This window comes from Leuciscus leuciscus, assembly GCF_965113295.1.
Source record: "Leuciscus leuciscus genome assembly, chromosome: 17".
Classification (NCBI taxonomy): Eukaryota; Metazoa; Chordata; class Actinopteri; order Cypriniformes; family Leuciscidae; genus Leuciscus; species Leuciscus leuciscus.
The window spans coordinates 27,647,790-27,666,843 of NC_138741.1; the positions used below are offsets into that span (position 1 = coordinate 27,647,790).

General features: G+C 39.6%; 2 protein-coding genes across 9 annotated transcripts in view; one reads left to right on the forward strand and one right to left on the reverse strand.

The window, feature by feature from the left end:
* Positions 1-2,371, forward strand: part of fzd3b (frizzled class receptor 3b) — a 35,917-nt gene extending 33,546 nt beyond the window's left edge. The window contains exon 7 of the mRNA XM_082142759.1: positions 647-2,371. Within this exon, the coding sequence (XP_081998885.1) occupies positions 647-863 (217 nt within the window). The 3' untranslated portion in view covers positions 864-2,371. The remainder of the gene's footprint in view (positions 1-646) is intronic.
* The window catches only part of cdc42bpaa (CDC42 binding protein kinase alpha (DMPK-like) a), a 79,165-nt gene continuing 62,130 nt past the window's right edge, over positions 2,020-19,054 (reverse strand). For 7 of the 8 annotated variants that reach the window (XM_082142756.1, XM_082142753.1, XM_082142755.1 and 4 more), the window contains 9 exons: positions 18,701-18,763; positions 17,971-18,567; positions 16,360-16,457; positions 16,117-16,201; positions 15,592-15,715; positions 13,114-13,231; positions 11,353-11,470; positions 8,118-8,278; positions 2,020-5,299 (listed from right to left, as the gene is read on the reverse strand). In XM_082142756.1, the coding sequence (XP_081998882.1) occupies positions 5,168-5,299; positions 8,118-8,278; positions 11,353-11,470; positions 13,114-13,231; positions 15,592-15,715; positions 16,117-16,201; positions 16,360-16,457; positions 17,971-18,567; positions 18,701-18,763 (1,496 nt within the window). In that variant the 3' untranslated portion in view covers positions 2,020-5,167. Of the gene's footprint in view, positions 5,300-7,362; positions 7,426-8,117; positions 8,279-11,352; positions 11,471-13,113; positions 13,232-15,591; positions 15,716-16,116; positions 16,202-16,359; positions 16,458-17,970; positions 18,568-18,700; positions 18,764-19,054 lie in introns of all 8 variants that reach the window. The other variant, XM_082142757.1, reaches the window with a different exon arrangement.

Genomic DNA, 19,054 nt, shown 5'->3' on the forward strand with positions numbered 1-19,054 from the left:
GTAAAATATATTATTGCCCAGCTCTAATCTGCTAAATCCAGCTATAAGCCATGAAGATGTTAAGATATTATAAACATCATGATTTTCTGTGAAGCTGCTTAGAAACAATGTGTATTGCAAAAATAATTCTTATTTTTAAAACAAATAAAATTAACTTGATTTGACAAAAGATCCCCTCCCTAAAAAAGAATGGCTGATATATATTTTCATGTATAAAGGAAAATTCTACTGTGAAAAAAAATAATATAAATGTGGAAAATATGTGGAAAATATTTAGGTTCTATTAAGTTATTACTAAGTTACTAACTATTTTTTCCTAAGTTATGTATACAAATATGTATTGAAAAGTATATATTATAATATGTAAAAATAACAATTAAAATATATGTAATAGTATTTTATATATTTCACTCCTTATGTAAAAAGAATGTGTGTACACACACACACACACACACCTTTTTCTTTTTTTCTGAACCTTTCCTTGGATCCCCTCGATCCCGAGTTTGAAACCTCTGATCTCATGCAAGTGTATCAGTTGAGCTTCCTCTAAGAGTTTAATATAGTTGTGCGTGTGCAGACATGTTGAAGATACGCGTTCAAAGAAGCCTGAACTTAATTAACCTGCCGATTTTCCTTCTGATCACAGGTTCACCCCCTCCAGCCACAGAGGTACGGAGGAACGCCCGGCGTACGGGAGCATGCCACGACTCAACGAGCAGCTGTCCCATCACGGAAGCCTTCATCGCCTCGACAGCCAACCCAGACACGGCAGCATGCGGGACCTGAGCGACGCTCCGGCCACTAGCATAACGCACGGATCCAGTATGAACCGCGTGGCGGAGGAGGACGGGGCAAGTGCGTAACCCAGAGACCTGTCCTCAGATTTGAGCCTCCAACTGAAACGAGAGGCGTATATCTGTTGGCGCGGGAGAGTCCCTTGTCCTGTAGGAGCCTGGGAAGCCGTTGACGGACAGACATGTGCTTTGGCAGCGGCAGGGAAATCCGAAACTTGATGCATGCGTGTTGACAGGCCCGTCCTCAGGATCTGGCCCATCGGCGGCGCACCTGAGTAACAAGATATGTTTTCTTTGATACTGTGAAGTTCTGTTGGATGAAGTTTACTGCATGTTTCGCAGCGTCAGGATGAAGCAGGACCGGCCGCAACTGTCCGAGGGGACATTTCCCATTACATCCATCGCACAACCCCGTTTAAAGAGTTAATGGATCATCGACGCTTCAAGACTGATGATATCAGGTTTCAGACCCTTGACGGTTCAAAGACAGGAAGCATCAGTGGTTTTGTGCCTCTGGCGAGCTGTGTTTGGTTGAGAAGGATCGCATGGAGAAACGACGATCCAGAATCCTCACCAACACCTGATGTGCTTTGTCCCAGCCGCTCTACCTCATCACACCGGATCGCTCATTACACTTGATATCGCTTCACTCGTCACATTACACAGTTAAAATGGATTGAAAACGGCGAGCTGTTTTTCCCGACCGTGTGTACAAGCGTCTTAAGCTTTGTAAATGGTGCTTCTTTCTGATGTTGCTTCATGAATATTTCAGCGGGCCATTTCCTCATGCGCTGGTATACTAAGGCTGGTTGAAATGCACATGTTTTATGGAACATAAAAATGTGTTCTTGAATTTCCATGATGTTAAACTGTAGGACATCATGCGCTGTTTCACGACACGCTTTAAAAGTGAAGTTCTGAGTGTTTTTGTTTACGTGTTGGATGAGATTACAGTGGTACACGGTGCCTAAACGTGACTTTGGACCTGAGCTTTGTAAAAGCCGTCTTTCTGATCGCTATTACTGCTTTCTGCTGTAGCTTTGCCTTCGGTTTCCCGATTACATTTGATCTTCATGCTCCGTTCGTCTGTCCACTTTACTAATGAGGAACAATACAGCACTTTAACCGCGGCTATCTGTTGAATGTGTAGAGACAGTAAATCCACTCATAGCGTCGTACAAGATTTCAAATAAAGCTTTTGTAAAAATACAAAAAAAGCTTGAGGTGTGTTTTGTAGTTCCCCATTTTATTGAAATAGTCAGATAATGAGCTTTCCATGTGAAAAGTGGTGTCCAAACCAATACAAATAACAGTATTCCACCTTAAATACATTTGTGCAAAAAAGAAAAGAAAAGAAATAGGAAAAAGGTCTACATTGCAGTATGGGGTAATTCATTTTCACATCCCAACCATTCACGCCACACAGGTCAATAAAATACAATAAAAAAAATAAAAAAAACAGAACAAAACAATCCAGCCGTACAGTCCTTAAAACAAGTGATTACACCTATGACATGCAAATCTGTACACAGTCTTACAAAAGTCAAAATCAAGAAGAAGAAACTATATGATATGAAGTAGCAATTCACTAACAAGGCAAACAAAATCCTCACGTGAAATGCATGTGAATGTGTCTTAAAAATCTCCAGCCGTCTCCTCTCATTCTAGTCCATTCTACTTACATTGACCAGATCACACCGATCTAAGAAAACTAAGGCACCTCCCGCTCTAATATTGATCTATTCATTGCTAAGTAACAGTCCTAAATATCAAACAGCCGATAAATCTGGATGTGTCATCTCTACAATCTCAATCCTCCATCATGCAAACATATAATCATTGGTTCTGACATACCTGAGATCATTTCAAACAGGTTTCCTGTTCATGTTAATACCATAACCCTGGCAAATTGTTTCTAACCCGTTATAGCCTTTTTAGAGAAAAACAAAAAAACGACCTGTATATTAGTTTCTGTTTAGAAATGAACATGGATCATGGAATAGAGCAAATGCATAACTAAGGTCCCGAGCAATACCACAGAGAGTGAGCGCTTGAATTAAAAATACAACGTGCCGAGTTTGCTGGACTGGTCCACAGTGAAGGTTTCAACAGTGCTTGCATATAATGGAACATACAAAATGCTGGCAATAGTAGAATTAATAAAACCACAGGTACATAATGCACAAACTTTCACTATTTCTGTACTTGGGTGTGCTTCAATACTGAAAGTCCATTCGTTTTTATTTCAGCAAATAAAAGCTCACTCAAAAAATTAAGCTGTCCTTACAAACCTATATGATTTTTAGCATTATATTGAGAAACTGTGAACTGCAATGTGTGCAGTTCTGTAATGTCAGCAATCTTAACATCAGACATTGACAATGCAAGTGTAAATATGTATACATACATATATAATTCTGTATTCTTGCATTGCGTGGAAAAGAACAGCGTCAACATTCTGCCTAAACATCACTTTCCCAGGAGAAGTTCAATCAAAGCTTTAGAACAACATGCGGGCGAGTGAATGATATACATTTTTATATTCGAGTGAGCTTTTCCAAGGAACAACCTGGAATATTTGGGAGTTCTGAACAGCGTACAGATGTACAATCATCTGCAAAATTAGTTTGAAAGGAATGGCTGAAATCCATTTCTCAGTTTAGCAAATCTGCTAAGCAAAAGCGAGCAGTAGTGGATGTGAACACGTCACACATGCCCATTAGTGTATGGAACCGGGACTGATGAGGTTCTGTTGGAGTCGTAATGGCTTGGCTCTCTAATCTGAGCTATTTTGAGGTTCAGGGATGTTTGACAGATCACCACAGCAGCTTTACTGTACGTACTTGATGACCTAATCTGTCATTATGAGCTGCAGGAAGTGTTAGAGGCAAAGCGTTGAAGCCCTTTCAATGCTTTCTCCATGTCACACAAACATTAAATGCTCTGGTATAGCTTACACTACATGTTATATTCACATGTACACTTTAGGCAAAATTTGGTTCTCGCGAGTAAAAAAAAAACAAAAAAACAACTCAAACACTGAAAATAAAAACAAATGACTAAAAGAATAAAAGCTCTTTGGAAACAGCATTATTGCTTCTGTAACAGAAGCGTGAAGCACAGATGAACAAGGCTGCAGTGAATCGGTTACATTCAGCTTTATGATTGTGTGTGTTTTGAGAGTTTGTGTGTTTAGTGATTCACACACATCTCGAGTTCTCTTAACGCTGGATCTTGCAACAATGCAACAACATTCATGAAACAAAAGCACTTCTCAGAAAACATTCATACATCAGTTTTGTTAAATGTTTTCAATTCAAAAGAACCAATGCAACAATTCACACAATGGTTTTATGAAGTGGCCTTGTGAGTGTTTAATGTGACAGTTTACACATGAGTTGTTGTATGCACAAATTCACTGCACACTTGTGAATCTCGCATTCAACTACATTTGTGCATGACTGTCTACACGACTGATTTCACTGCAAGCTTGTTAATGTTATATTCCATGGATAAAATATACAGAAGAATGGCTTTACGAACGATTTGCACAAAAATATTGGTTCTCCTAGTGTTTCATGAATGAGGCCCAATTCTTTTTTTGTAGTGTTCCCTTGCAAATCTTTTCATCTCGACAATGAAATTAGTGGAATTACGAAAAACTAGCGTTTCTTGACAAAATAATGCTTCGATTTACATAAAAAGAACTGACGCGGAAAATAAAAAGGAAAGAAGACTCTCTCGAAGCCAATTCACACTTATTTAACAACAGAATAGTGTTATGCTTTCATTATATATTATACTCTACTTAAACTCTATTTACATTATTGAACTCAGAATCTATGTTGAACTCTGACCTCTGAGGGTCGGCATGGCACTGGAGGGTAGAGGCTGAGTTATACAGTAGTGCCACAGCTGGGGGGCGCTCTATCTATCGGGGCTTGTTTTATCACACTGATTGGAATGCCAGGAACAGTTTTCCGTGTTAGTGTTATGTGTTTTAAAGTAACATCCCACCCTGTCCATTAAGACTTTTGAATGCATATTTTTTCCCTTGCGTTAGATGAGGCACACTTGACAACAAACACTGATAAATTCACGTTAAAGCTGTGTGTTTGTCTTTTCGGCCCCCCCTCCGCACCTGTGGCGGTGAGAGATGAGCTACTCTCACTGGACTGTTCCCCATCCAACAGAGGAACAGAAACTGGTGATGGGTCCACTCTAAAGGGATGTAAGGTGCAGGGTAATGTGTGTGTCAAACAATCACATGTGTAATGCATATGCACACAAACACACACCTGGCCCCAGCGGGTGTTTGGGAATATGACGAATAAGGAGTGGGCTCTTGGTCTTGGTTAAATGCGTGACTGAGCTCATGTCTCCCAGCCCAGATGCTGGCCGCGCTCCAGAGACTGAGTCTTGCTCTTGTGTGGGGGTGAAGGGCTCGGTGGGCTGCTCAGGTTGGAGCTGTTGGAGGCCGTGGAGTGACGGGGTGAATCTGAATCCTAAAAGCAGGACACAGACACGGAGATGATGAATAAACAGACAAAAAATACAGCAAGGATGCATTACATGTAAAAAAAAATATGTTTTTTCTTCAGCAAGGATGCAATAAATTGATCATAAATGACAGTAAAGACACCAAATCATCATATTAGACTGATTTCTGAAGGATCATGTGACACTGAAGACTGGAGTAAATGCAACTTTGCAACACAGGAATAAATTACATTTTAAAATATATTTAAAAGGTACACTATATGTTTTTTGTTCAAAACATTCAAATAATAAATACATCAAATAGTCAATAAAAACATCATTAATCCTTCTTCCAAAATGTATTTTTGTCTTACCCTGACTCACTATGGTTTTTTCCGGGAAATTAAGTACATACGTCACTTGCCTGTGAGTGTCTTATCATATGCGTAAATAGAGAAAAGCTGCTCTGCTACTTTGACGTGTGTATGGTGTGGGAGTGGCGTAGGTCAGTTGTTACAACGAGAGAGAAAGGCTGACATGGAGCAGATAAATCTCCAGTGAATCAGAGGACTATACAGAGGAGCTTCTGCTGGCAAAAAGAGAACGCGACAGAGCTTGTAATAAAACAAGAATCAACATTGGCTTGGCTTTTCGGAGATGGCGAGAACCGAGGGATTTGAAATGTTGTAAAAGTGATGCGGATATGGTGTTTTTACTTAGCCTGACTACGTCAGACTTCGTACTTCCGCTCAATTTCATTTCGCTTCTGTACTCAGTCTGAGACAGCGTCATAGCTTTCCGTTTTCCACCGGCCTGAAAACAGCCGGGCCAATCAATGAACAGAGGGCGGGCTGAGAGCCGTGACGTAGACGCTGATTGTACCGTGGATGCGTAGATTTACTTCACATAATCTCCAAAAGTCATTCACAGCCATGTTCACTCCGGTGTTTCGCTCGATGGTTTTTGTTTTCGCATTATACGTGTGTTTACAGTGGAAGTTAGATGCGGCTGAGCATGCGCATAACACACGCCATAACCAAACGTTATGTGATTGGCTTACGGGTAACCAATGATTTTAAACTTCAGACAAGCGCCCCCCCGCACAAGAGAAAACACTTCTCTATTATGCCATTCCAGACTCTGTCTACGAAGCAAAGCGAAGTAGCAGAGTTTGGTATTACCAGGCTAGTTTTTACTCAGCTGGTGAGTAAAGTATTTTCTTGAACAGAAATATTGCCATATATAACTCTATGAACAGAGTTCATTGTAAAGCATTATCTATTGTGAAGGCGCATTTCATTATGGCTGTTGTAAAGGTGTGCTAGCTTCAAGGAAGTACTGCACCTATTAACAGGTGAAGCTTACAGTGACATCTTCAGCCAGACCGCTTGAGATCCTTTCCATCTAAACTGGTTATATCTCTTCAGACTAATAGTGAATGTTTTATGAGCAGCAAAATAACCATATTCATCCACACAGTCACACAGAGCTGAAGTACAACCAAAGCAATGTTCTTCTGCAAAATGCATGGAGTTATGTGTTTTTAACCGCTAGAGGGTCAAAGGTTACATAGTGTACCCTCTAAAGCAAAATAACAGCTGACCATTTTAACCCATCTCCAATGCTCAAGGACAAATGCTGTAACTACTGTATAAATATATAAAAGTTAGAATTAGAGAACAAATTGCATATCAAAATTGTTGAAAATAAGACACTTTGCACAACATTTACTCAAAATTCACTAAAAAGACCTGAAAATATTTGTTGTCCATTTACTCGGCTGTTGGTAGATTTTGGGTCTGACGTAAATCTTCATCTGCCATGCAGAAACATGTATTGGCTGATGTAATCGTTTAAAAATAGACAAACATCAGCCGATTAAAGAGTTTATCACTAGCTAGAACAACCACGACAACAACTCCTCCTCTACACAATATAAGTGGATGTATAAAAGGTGCTATGCAACAAACGCTGTGCACTTCCACCACCTACACAGATCAAACACGCTTTCAATGTGGAGACAGCTCAACTAACCCATTTCTCCATATGAGGTGGGAGCTACAGGGTTCAGGGTCATGATGTGTGTTACCTTTATCTTACTAAGCAGGGTCCTTAAAGCCCTTTTCAGATCAGGGGTCTTCTCTCCCGGACACTAAAGAGTCACACACAGCACCCACACATCATTATACAGTCGATGTGCACAAAGTCAAACGTGGAGCCGAGGCGCAAACTGTGTGTGTGCAGGTGGAGTGTTAGCAGGTCAACACCTCAATCTGTGGATATGGTGCCACTTCACACACTCAACACATGCATCTAGCGTGAGAAAGAGAGGATGGAGACCCTCCAAACACATTTTGGTATGTGAAATGCAACGAATGCCTGTATATTGGTTTTTAGGGATTATATAACACACTTCTAGTGCTCTCTATTGAGTTTTAGCTGTGATCAGCATCGCACAAAAACCTCCAGGAGTGAAACTTTTACCTGTTCTGATCAGTCTGGAGGTCGAATCAACATGTTAAATCAACATTCACAAGAAGAACACACCATTAAGGGGCAAATACCCCTTTACAATTGAAATCCCATCAGTCTTGTCATTCAGAAGACACCAAAACATTTCCACATGACTATCTCAGCAGTAGGGTTGCAGAAAATCTAAATTTCATTCATAAATAACCTTATTTTTAGCAATAAAAACCTTTAAAGTCTTTTTTAATTTGTTTAGTTAAAAAAAAAAAAAAAAATTATTTGCTTGCTGTTTTTTCCCCCTTTAAATGCCAAAGTTAAAAATGAATATGTAAAATACTTTTAGAAACCAAGGCATCTGGGAAAGAAGCCACTGACCTCTCTGTCAAACTGGGAGAGAGGGGCGTCACTCCCGCAGTCCACGCCCCCTCCGGATGAGAGCGAGCCTTCAGAGGGTGATGTCATCTGACGTTTGGTGGAACCGTAGTTGCCAACTGAAAAGTCCCGTCTCATTGCGCTGCCGTTTTGAGCGGTGGAGCCTGGGATATGGGACACAGCCATAAACAGATCCTTAAAGGAGACATATCATGCTTTTAAATCGTTCCTTTTTACATATAAATCATACATTTGTAGTCTATATAAAGCGGAACTGCAATGCTTGGGTCTGAATTCCTCATTTTTATAGCTCCACAGGCCCCTTTTCTACCCCTTTTCTGATGTGCGTCTGAGAGCAACTCGTTTTGGTGCGGTCTCTTTAAATACAATTGAGACACTTCATACCCCGCCCCCTCTCCAGGTTGCAGAGGCGACACTCGGTTCAACTCCACCCCGTTCGGCCATTTTTGTAGTTTGATAGCAGAGATACGATTATCTAGCGGCACAGAAACTTTTTATTCACACGTTATTAACAAAATGTCAACAACGGAAGACTTGTCCAGCCAGCCAATTTACATGTTCGAGCCAGAGTCGGAGCCGGAGCGAGATGAAAATGAAGACGACGAACCTGCAGAACAACGTCTTCATATGGATGTATCGCAATGGTGTGTTACTGTATTTACATTATGAAACTTTGGTCTTCCGACCTTTTACCACCGTGTCGATTTATTTTGATTAATATGTGCGAGGGAGAGAGAGCAAGACAGCGTCTAGTTTGGAGACGGCGTCTTGTTTACATTTTCGCCTGGCTCCGAAGAGAGAGAGAGTGCGTGCGCGCGACCGGGTCTCTCTCTCTCTGCTCGTTCTTTCAGTTAAACATGCGCCGTCACAAGCGCGGCGGTTCATCTACATTAGACGGTGTAATGAAGCGTGTGGGTTACTACATCCAACAACCGAACATTTTAACTTACCCTCTCGTAACTTCTGCATCTTTTAGCTTGGACTACAAAATTGCAGCGAGAAATGAAAATGGCGGATTGCTCGAAGTGTTGGGCTGGACGTCAATGTCCTTATTTGGCAGTTCCGCTGCAAATACTGTGACGTAATAGTTCACAAAACGTCATAGATAACAGAAAAATCGGAACAGGTTGAAAAATATGACCAAAACAGAATATAAAGATATCAACGAAGCACCTGAAGAGAATAATTTCGACTTTTCTGTACTTCTAAACACTCCAAATATACAACAAAATGCATTTAAGGGCTAAAAAAGTGGATTTAGCATGATATGTCCCCTTTAAGACATTTGCTGTGGCCCTATTCACCTACTTCTACTATGCCCTAAAGGTATGTACTGTTTTTGTGAAGAAAAAGTACACACTTTTGAGTGTGTAGCAGAAGAGTAGGCAAGCTTTGGGACATCTTTATCATAATTGCATCTTTAACGGACAGCTCTGTCGCTTAGTTACACGCATCCTGTCAGCGTTTAAACTGCCCTGTCAATCATCCTGTACCAGTTCAAATCCTCCACCGTTTCGGAGAGAAATGTAGTAGCACGTTGATCTGCCAGTCGTGGGTCTTTCATGTGGAGAACTCTCCTTGTGTGTTTGCATAATGATGCATTTAAAAGTTAATGACTAAATATATCTTTATAAATGTTTACAATGCTGTTACAAAATAAACATAATGTGGATAACATTGAACAAATACATTTGTCAGGTTAGATGCTGATTATTAATCACTCAAACCCTTTATCTAAACCTCTCTACTTAACTGTTGTCTCGCACATCCGCCATGTTTGTAGTTTGTAGTTCTAATCGAATCCTCATCCAACACTCAATGGGTTGTGGGCAATATTAGCCATTAAAATGTGTGTATGAATCTGCACTCTAGATTCTAACTGGGAAAAGTAAACCATCCGGGTATCTTTGCAATACTCATTTCAGCATACTACGTACTATTTAGGACGGATACAAATAAGAAATGGGAAGCAGTCATTTACCCCTTTTCCACCAACAAGAACCGGGTGCTGGTTCAGAGCTAGAGCTATTGCCAGTTCGGAGTTGGTTCGACTGACGAACCGGTTTGCGTTTCCACCGGCCAGAGAGCCACAACAGAGCTATATCTTACGTCACTGCATACGTATCATGTTGCCCAGCAACGCTAGCGCGGCAGCGCCAAACACAAACACACCAGACTTGTTCGAGATGCATCGGCTTCTCGCAGAACGATCAGCACATGAAATCAAAGCACTGCGAAAGCGATCAAAAAGCACAAGGAGTCGTATGATCTCCAAACACTCCCGCAGCTCTGATCGGTCCACGCTGCTCCGATGCATCTCGAACAAGGCATCAACAATAATAGACGTTGCGTTACTATGGATGCTCATGGGTTTGCGAAAATAAATCGGCATCCAAACACGGCGAATCCAACGCGTTCGTGCAGCTCGCCGTAACTTACATAGACGGATATTATAATCGAGCTGCTATTAGCTCGACTAGCTGCTATTTAAAAATGGCGGTCACAAGTTTCTCTTCAGTCTTGTTGGCCACGGTAACCCCGCCCCCAGCCTCTGACGCAAGCGGTTCTTTCTTGGCTCCGTTCTAGACCCTGCAATGATTTGGTGCTACTTAAGAACCAGTTTTACTGGTTCGGAGCTGGTGCTTTGGCGGTGGAAAAACAAAGAACCGATTTGAAACTAGGCTCTGGCTCCGAACCAGCACCAGCTCTGCCTTGGTGGAAAAGGGGTAATTGACTCATTTACCATGAGAACCTGAAAAGTTCAAATTACACTATGTCCAACGCAACATCAATTGATGACGAAGTTTAAAAACTCAAAAGAACATCCGAAAGTTCAAAAAGAGCAAAAAGAAAAGAAAAAGTTTGATAAGTTTGATAATTCAAAAGACAGTTTTATAGTTTATAAGAGAGTTTGAAAGTTCACAAGGAAGTTTGAAAATTCAAAAGACCAATTACCATTAACAACAAAAAGACAGTTTCAATGCCGAAATATTTCTGACCATATGTACACTACACTATATATCCTTATATATATATATATGCCAAAAAGAGTTTTAGGGATATTTCCTATAAAACCAGTTAATTTTCTACCAATAGTTGAATTCTACAAATAGTCATTATTATCCATATATATATATATATACACACACACACACACACACACACACACACACACACACACACACACATATATATATGAACATATTTGAGTACTCACGTGTGCCGAGACCACTGCTGGCGCTCATAGATCGGCCCGGTTCAGGCCTAGCCTTGCTGATGGAGGGGATACTGACGGATGCTCCCAGGACACCACGACTCTCCTGAGCGCGCACATTCTGAACACCCCAAACACACAGTGGGCAGAGAAAAACATTATTATTACTGAAATCAAACAATAAATAAATTCACAAAAGCTACAAATACACCAATGTCACTGTAAATGATCTTAAATTATAAAGCAAGGGGAAAATTAAATCATTTTCTCGCTTAAGTTTTTCAATAAGGTTCATAAAACCAGAAGTATACACAATATTTTGTCATTTAACAAAACCCATTAAATGTACACTTAATTTTGTGGTTTTTAATCCATGTCTGTTAGCACTGAGGTCATACCTGGTTTTAATCCTTAAAGGTGCAGTAAGTGATTTCTGAGAAACACTGTTGATATTTGAAATCAACCCAAACAAACACACCCTTCCCTTCATTGCTCCGCCCCCAAAATGCACAAACAAGCAAAGAGTAGATGTCTCTTTATCATAGCTGAAGTGAAGCAAAATAAAGCTTTGAATGACACTCAAAACTGTCCTGTCACTATAGCTAATTACAACAACAGTATATCTTGGTTCTGTGAAATGAATCAAAACCAGTGTTACTCACATACAGAGCAGAAATAATGCAATGCAACCTCGGCATCTGTTTACAGGCCTTCCCGCTTAGGTTTCTCCAGCACTGGAAAGCTTTTCTAATATAAACACTGATCCTAAAGCTCTTGCCTGATCATAACCCTTCTTTTTCAGTGATATTCCTCTTAACTTTTCTCTTTTGTAACATCTCTCAGCCATCTCTCTTTCTATAGCCTTTCTTCAAATCTCCCTCTAGCTCACTCTCTCTACTCCCCCATTATAAGTGGACACGCCCCCAATTGCTGATTGGCTACAAGTGTGTTGTGGTTCTCATCCAAACCACTTTCAACAGTGTTTTGCTTACTGCACCTTAAAAAAAAAAAAAAAAAAAAAAAAAAAACTAAGGAGGAGGATGATTTGGCATGCAGAGCACCAAACAGATTGTCAATTTGTGACACAGGCAGACAGTCTGAAAACAGACTGAGGGTGAAAGTGAGCTAATGCATGTGGGAATACATTCAGAAAACAGATGGAGTGAGTCTGTGTGTCTCTCTCTGGTCCTACCAGAGAGCAGATGGAAGCAGGGGTCCCAGGGGCGGAGCTGAGAGACAGGGAGTGGGAGGAGAGAGGGGAGGAGTCCTGGGACAGGAAGTTGTCAGCAGAGGTGAGTGTCATGTGATAGACATGCTCAAAGCGGGTAGGGGTGGAGATGAGGCGCAGATGAGGAGAGGGGAGAGGAGAACCGGGCTACAGTAGGAACCCAAGAGAGGCAGATATAGAGCGGTGAAATGGAGGGGGAAAAAAGAAAAAATATAGATGCATGCAACAGTTTACTGCTCAATAATGGCGTAAATAAGAAAGTCAATGAGATAAAGTCATTTAAAAGACAACATGAAAGTAAAATTGACCCATTTACTTCCTAAATGCTGGTTATATAAACGTGTATATTGTAACGTGACATTACGAAAGGCAAATGTGGTTTTATGCCATCTTTTAATCAAGCTCATCTATAAAACTGAAATAATAACAGTGGAAATAATTAACAGCTCATGCTCATCAAAACAGCTCTTAGAAACAGATGGATGGAGGCGTAGAATCTGAGAGGTGACGTTCTCCCTGCTGTCAGCTGCTCCTACCATTGGCAGATCTTTCAGGATCTGGATCCCATCTCCCGGGCCCATATGAACCACATGGTTGAAGTTTGTTGGGTTTGAAATTAACTTGTTCCTCATTTCTGGGTCTCTCAGCATCTCCCTGAAGAGCACAAACAATGCAGTGAGACTCAGAGCACACAAATACCCTCTCAAGAGTAGAATAACTCAACAAATTGCAAACATGAAACTTGGATTTCAGTTAAGGGCTTTCCACAGTCTTACCTCATGCTTCTCAATAAATTAATATATATTTTTACAGAAATTTTCACTTGCTGTATAGTTGCAAAGAATAACAATGTTGAAACTGTAATGAATTATTTTATTTATTTTTATTTTACACGACATTTTCACAGATAAACTTTAAAAATGCACCGATACTAAATTTAGCCGATACCGATTATTTAGAATGACTTTCTTAAGGAAAAAAAACCTCCCAACTAATGCTGTAAACTATACAGGGAACCTTCTCATTGGTACACTATTAGAGATTAAAATTAACAACAGAGCCCAAACTACTATATTCAACTCCTATTTGTAACTTAATAATTACACAGTGTAGTTTTCAAAAAACACTTGTCTTCATGGTACATTTATTTAAACATACATAAATAAGTAACAGTAAATAAGCTCCTCTCTAGTGTTTTTTTATTGCTAACTAATGAACTGTGAACACTGGATAACTGGTAAATGCAACATTAAGTGACGTTTACAAGCTTTTTTTATAGACGTCTTTCTGCGAGTGAAACACTGATGAGAGACATGATACATTTGGTTAAGTTGGCCTGTAACGTTCAACAAACCTTTTGATGTTCATTCATGTTTTTTGTGATTATTGGATGGGAGGTGCTACAAATATCAACCCTCTAAGCACACAAAATGCAACAAAAAATATAGTTTGCATTTAGCGCGTCGATTCCGCGTGGTATGTAAGACTCCCTCGCTCGCTCTCTCTCTTTGCGTGTGTGTGAGAAACACAGCGCTCTCAGCAATGCGACGGCGAGTTTGTTCGCCTTCACACTAGAGTTTACGGTACGCTGCGCATCCACGGAGCTGCACTGAAATAGTACAGATCGCTGGACAGAGAGCAAAACTCAGAAGAGTGTTCAGTGAGTGAAAATATATCTATACTAAACTTATATTTAGCCTCTAACACACACACACAGGCGTGTAAAATCTAGAAATGTATTATCCAATGGCTAATGATAGACATTATGTAGTAAGGCTGCATACTGTAGTAAGGCTGTTCTTACTACAGAAGAAAGCGATAAGAATTGTGACTTACAAAGGTTTACGAGACCACACAAACAAACTGTTTATAAAATTGCAGACCTTGAAATTTAAGGAGTTGGTCAAATTTAAAATACTACAAATTATGTGGAGAGTGAAAAATAATTTGGTGCCAATACATATCCAAACCAAATTCATGCTAATCACAGACAGTAACAACAGAAGAAAAGGCAATTTTTGTGTACCATATTCACGCACCTCACAAAAACAAAAAGGGTTTCTTGTAATTGGGATCAGTTTAGGGGACTCTTTGGACACTGTTCAAAAATCATGTAACACGATTGTTCAATTCAATAAAAATTTTTTAAAAAATGTACTTGGAAAATACGAAGGCAGTGAAGCATAAGAACCAATGTTTGACAAATTTGAAACTGTCATTTATTTAGTTGTGAAGTAATATTGTACCTCGACATAACAAAATTTATAAATAAATAAAAACGGCGAGCCATCTGTTCTGTGCCAGCTCAGATTATTGAAAAAAGGGGCATGAAATTATAAGACTAAGTCTTCCTCATGCTCCTATTCAGCATTGAATGTTATTATTTTGTTGTTGATGTGATTATTATTGTGTCAGTAATAACATAATGACTGAATAAAGAACTTGAACTTGAATGATAGACATTATTTAGTCGCCTAGAGTGAAGATTTAGTCGCATTGTAGAGAGGGCATTTGTAGGGACCTGGCAACCCTGGCTTGAACTACAGGTGATTTCATAGGGTCAAATAGAGCCTACTTTAACATTTATATTTTTTTAACTGTTAATGTGTTATTGTCACATTCTTCATCAGCTTCAACAGCCCTAAATTTAACACATGAAACGTTTTCTTCACACACAGTATGAGTTGCAGTCTGACAAGTTTTTCCACCCCCTGACTGACACAATATATTTGGCCTGATCATTGGCTGTTTTTAAACAATTGGCAGATGACCGATAGAGAAAATAATACAGATTATTGGCCGATACATTAGTGAATCTCTAATATACTTGCTGCTGACCTCATAAATATGTAAAGAAGAATTTTAAACCAGGGATAAAATAATCATGAACAGCTTGAAACATGAAACTTAACATTTAGAATGGTCTAAAAATGAACAATTTCAAATGTGAAAAGCCCATAAGAGTTTCCTTATGAAAAGTCATGCTGGTTAGTGTTGCTAGACTTGAACATCACCTCCTCTGCAGAACTCTCTCCTCCTCCGGCACGCGGAAAGAAAAGCGGCGTTTGCTCGTCACACTGCGCACCATCTGTTTACGGCTGTTGTCAGATGTCTCTGGCACCACCAGCTCATCTCCCTCTGCACATCATTACACAGTACACAAAGCATTAAACACATTACACAACACATTTAACGCTATGAAACGATAGAACAACAAACGTCTATTAGGATGTAAAAATGTGTTAAATCACATACGCATGAGTTTAAGCTTCCTATTCACAAGATGCTACATATTAAGCCAAATTCTTTACATTTTAACAATATGAAATCAAAATGGACCCCATTCTATTAAAAAACGTGTGAAATATTTATCAGTGCAAATTATTAAGAAAACAATGTTTGTGTGAAAATGCATTAGCTTTCTCTGCCTCTGAAACAACTTTTCCCTTTCTTGTCTTTTATTTCCTGTTGAATATGCATAAGTACGTGGGGCAGGAATATTGAGAACCCTGGAGGAGCAGCAGGGGGGAGAATCTCACCCGCTGTCTTGTTTTTAAAGTAGATGAGCCGTACGGTCTCCAGCCCCAGCAGGTTTAGAGAGCCATCAGCGTTCAGAGGATGAACCTGCAATGCAGGAGACACACAGCTCATTAACACACTGAACTTTCATTTACCACCTGCTTCTACTATATATTTTATTCCAAAAAGAGATGAGAAGCTCTCTCTGGAAGTGTGTCTTTTTTTATGATGTGGTATTATTGAAGATATAATGAAAAGTGTACGTTTTTCAAAGGCATCGTTTGAATCCAATCCATAGTGTTGACGTCGAATACATCCACTGCATTCTCGCTGTACACTGACAGATAAGGTGCATTATAACCTGCAAGACATTAGTCACAGAAAACAAACAAGTTATCCTCAGCATGCCTACGTCCCAGGACATTTTGTGCAAATTATGAGCACAACATCCGCAACTATTATAATATATGAGCACATAACTACAACAATGCACACTCTCAACTCGAGTACACAAAATATCTAGCGTAAAATAAGGTCATAATATTTACATAAAATAAAATATTATATGTATTATATGTAAAATATAATGGGCGATGTGACCAAAATCACGATATGAGTAATAAAAACAAAGAAACTAAATACAAGCATAAAGGAAAACTAACTACAATAGAACAAAGACATAAATGAAATAGACCTCCCTGAAAAACTTAAAGCATTAGAAATAAGAAATACTAGGTGTTACGTCCAAGGACGTATTCATTCATTTATTTATTTAGTGTTATGTCCAAGAACATATTCATTATCATTATTATGATTCGTCTCCTGAACTTCTTTGATTTTTCTTTATTTCTGAAAGTGTGGGCGTGGTTGTGTGCCCTGTGTTGTTGTTTGCTTGCTGTCTCTCTCTCTCTACTCGCTCTCAGGCCTAATCATCAGCACCTGTAACTCATTTGTGAGTGTGCCTGAGAGGAGAGTAGGGGTGCAATCCAGTGTTTGCAGAGAGAGACGCACTTCTCCCTTGCTCCAGATTGAACGCTGTTCTGATATATGTTTGCTTCTGACATTCAGAGACAGTATTTGTGAGTTAGCAGTGGTTGGTGTTCAGTGATCTTGTTCTCACTACAACTAAAAAATTAAGCAGAAGGAATTGTGTCTTTGTTAAACTGTTTAGGTACTACCGTTGTGAGGGGAGCTGTCGGGGGTGAGCGCCTTTTTCTTTTAAATACTTTTTTACTTTTTTTGTCCCTGTTTTTTGTTGTAGCAAGGGAGTGGAGGGAATTTTATGTTTATTTCTTAGGTTAGTTAGGACTCCTCCCAAATTTAGGTAGAGTGCTGTTTTGTTTGTTATTTTAGGCCTTGCTCTCCCCTGAGCCATTGCTCCCTAATTACCTATGTGTGTTGTATTTTCTTTTGGTATCTTTTTTTGTACCGTAAATAAAATCTTTTCTTTGATTTATATATGTTCTGGTGTCGTCTTCACTCTGGGACAGAGGATTGAAGTGTGTGCTCGCTTTTTATTTTATTTTCATATTTGTTACCTCCCCTCCCGACCCCTAGACGATTAGGGGAAGGTAACACGAGGCTACATAAGCATTTAGCGAAATGAGCTCTATTTCGCAGCTTATTGCACTTCAATGATCTAAAATCGCTTGTTTTTAAACCACTATATTATACTGTACATATGTCAATTATATTACAAAACCATTTAAGCAATAATATCTTTGCCTTTTTTTTTTTAGAAAAGCTACAATATTGTAAGATAATACATTTCAAGTGCAGTAATTTCATCCAATTTTGTTGATTGGTACTATCACACTGTAAACAAGTAAACACAAGCCATGATAATCGGAACAGAAAGACCAATCGTCACTCACGGCATGAGGTGGGCTTAGCCGGCCACATCAGTTCCTGTTGTCGTGAACGTCTGCCCTGGCAGTCCACATACACACCGATACTGTTAAAGCACAAGAGCAGCTCTTTACTGGAGATCTCCACGAGGCAGAGAGCGTCCAGGCTCAGGTTCTCGATGAAGGCCAGGGTGTGATCGTCAGGGTGAAGGAGCCTATTGATCGTTCCATCCCCCTGAAGATTGAAGCGCAGGAACCCGGAGTGGAAGCCCACGCTAAGCTCGTCACCCTGGAAACCCAGCCACTGAACTGATCCTGGGACCATGATATCCCGCACCCTCCGATGGCGTGTTTTGCTCTTGTTGAGCTCGTAGATGATCACCTTGTCAGTTTTTTTCATGGCCACAAAAAGGAATGTGAGAGATCCGTGTCTGATTGTGCCCGAAACTAGAGTTTGGCAGCCTTTGGTCTCCGCTATCTTGCAGAATTCGGCATCTCGGTCATCTAGGGCCGCCATTGGGTAGAGTCGCACGTGGCCGTTTCGACCGGATATCACGGCAATCAACTGTTCTGATGGGATTAGCTCAATCTGATGGACCTTTTTATCTCCTACCTTGATAATCTCTGTGAATAGAAATATATAAACAATAAGAGGCTTTGTATTAACATCAAAGAATGCAGTAAGATGTCTAAAAATACAGTGTAAACGCAACAGATAAGTACAGTAAACGCAGATAAAGCTTTTAATTATGCTTACCGTCTTTGGTAACATGAATAACGTACAGCCCTTCCTCATTGCCCAGGGCTATCCTCTCATGATCTGTGGATAAATAGAAGTGTAGTAAAATAAACAGAAAGCAGTCTGATAAAGCTACGCTGGATTGAGTTGGACCTGTGCGGACCAGTTCTTAAATTGTTGTTTTATTAAAGAGGATTTTTCTTGCTCTTTTGAAGTACGGGAATTCAAAGAATTAATAAATGTTATATAAAAATTCTGCAGTATATCTTTATATATTATTATATAATATTATTTTACACACACATTCTAATTATATTTTGAAATATCATTATATTATTAAATATTATATATATATATATATATATATATATA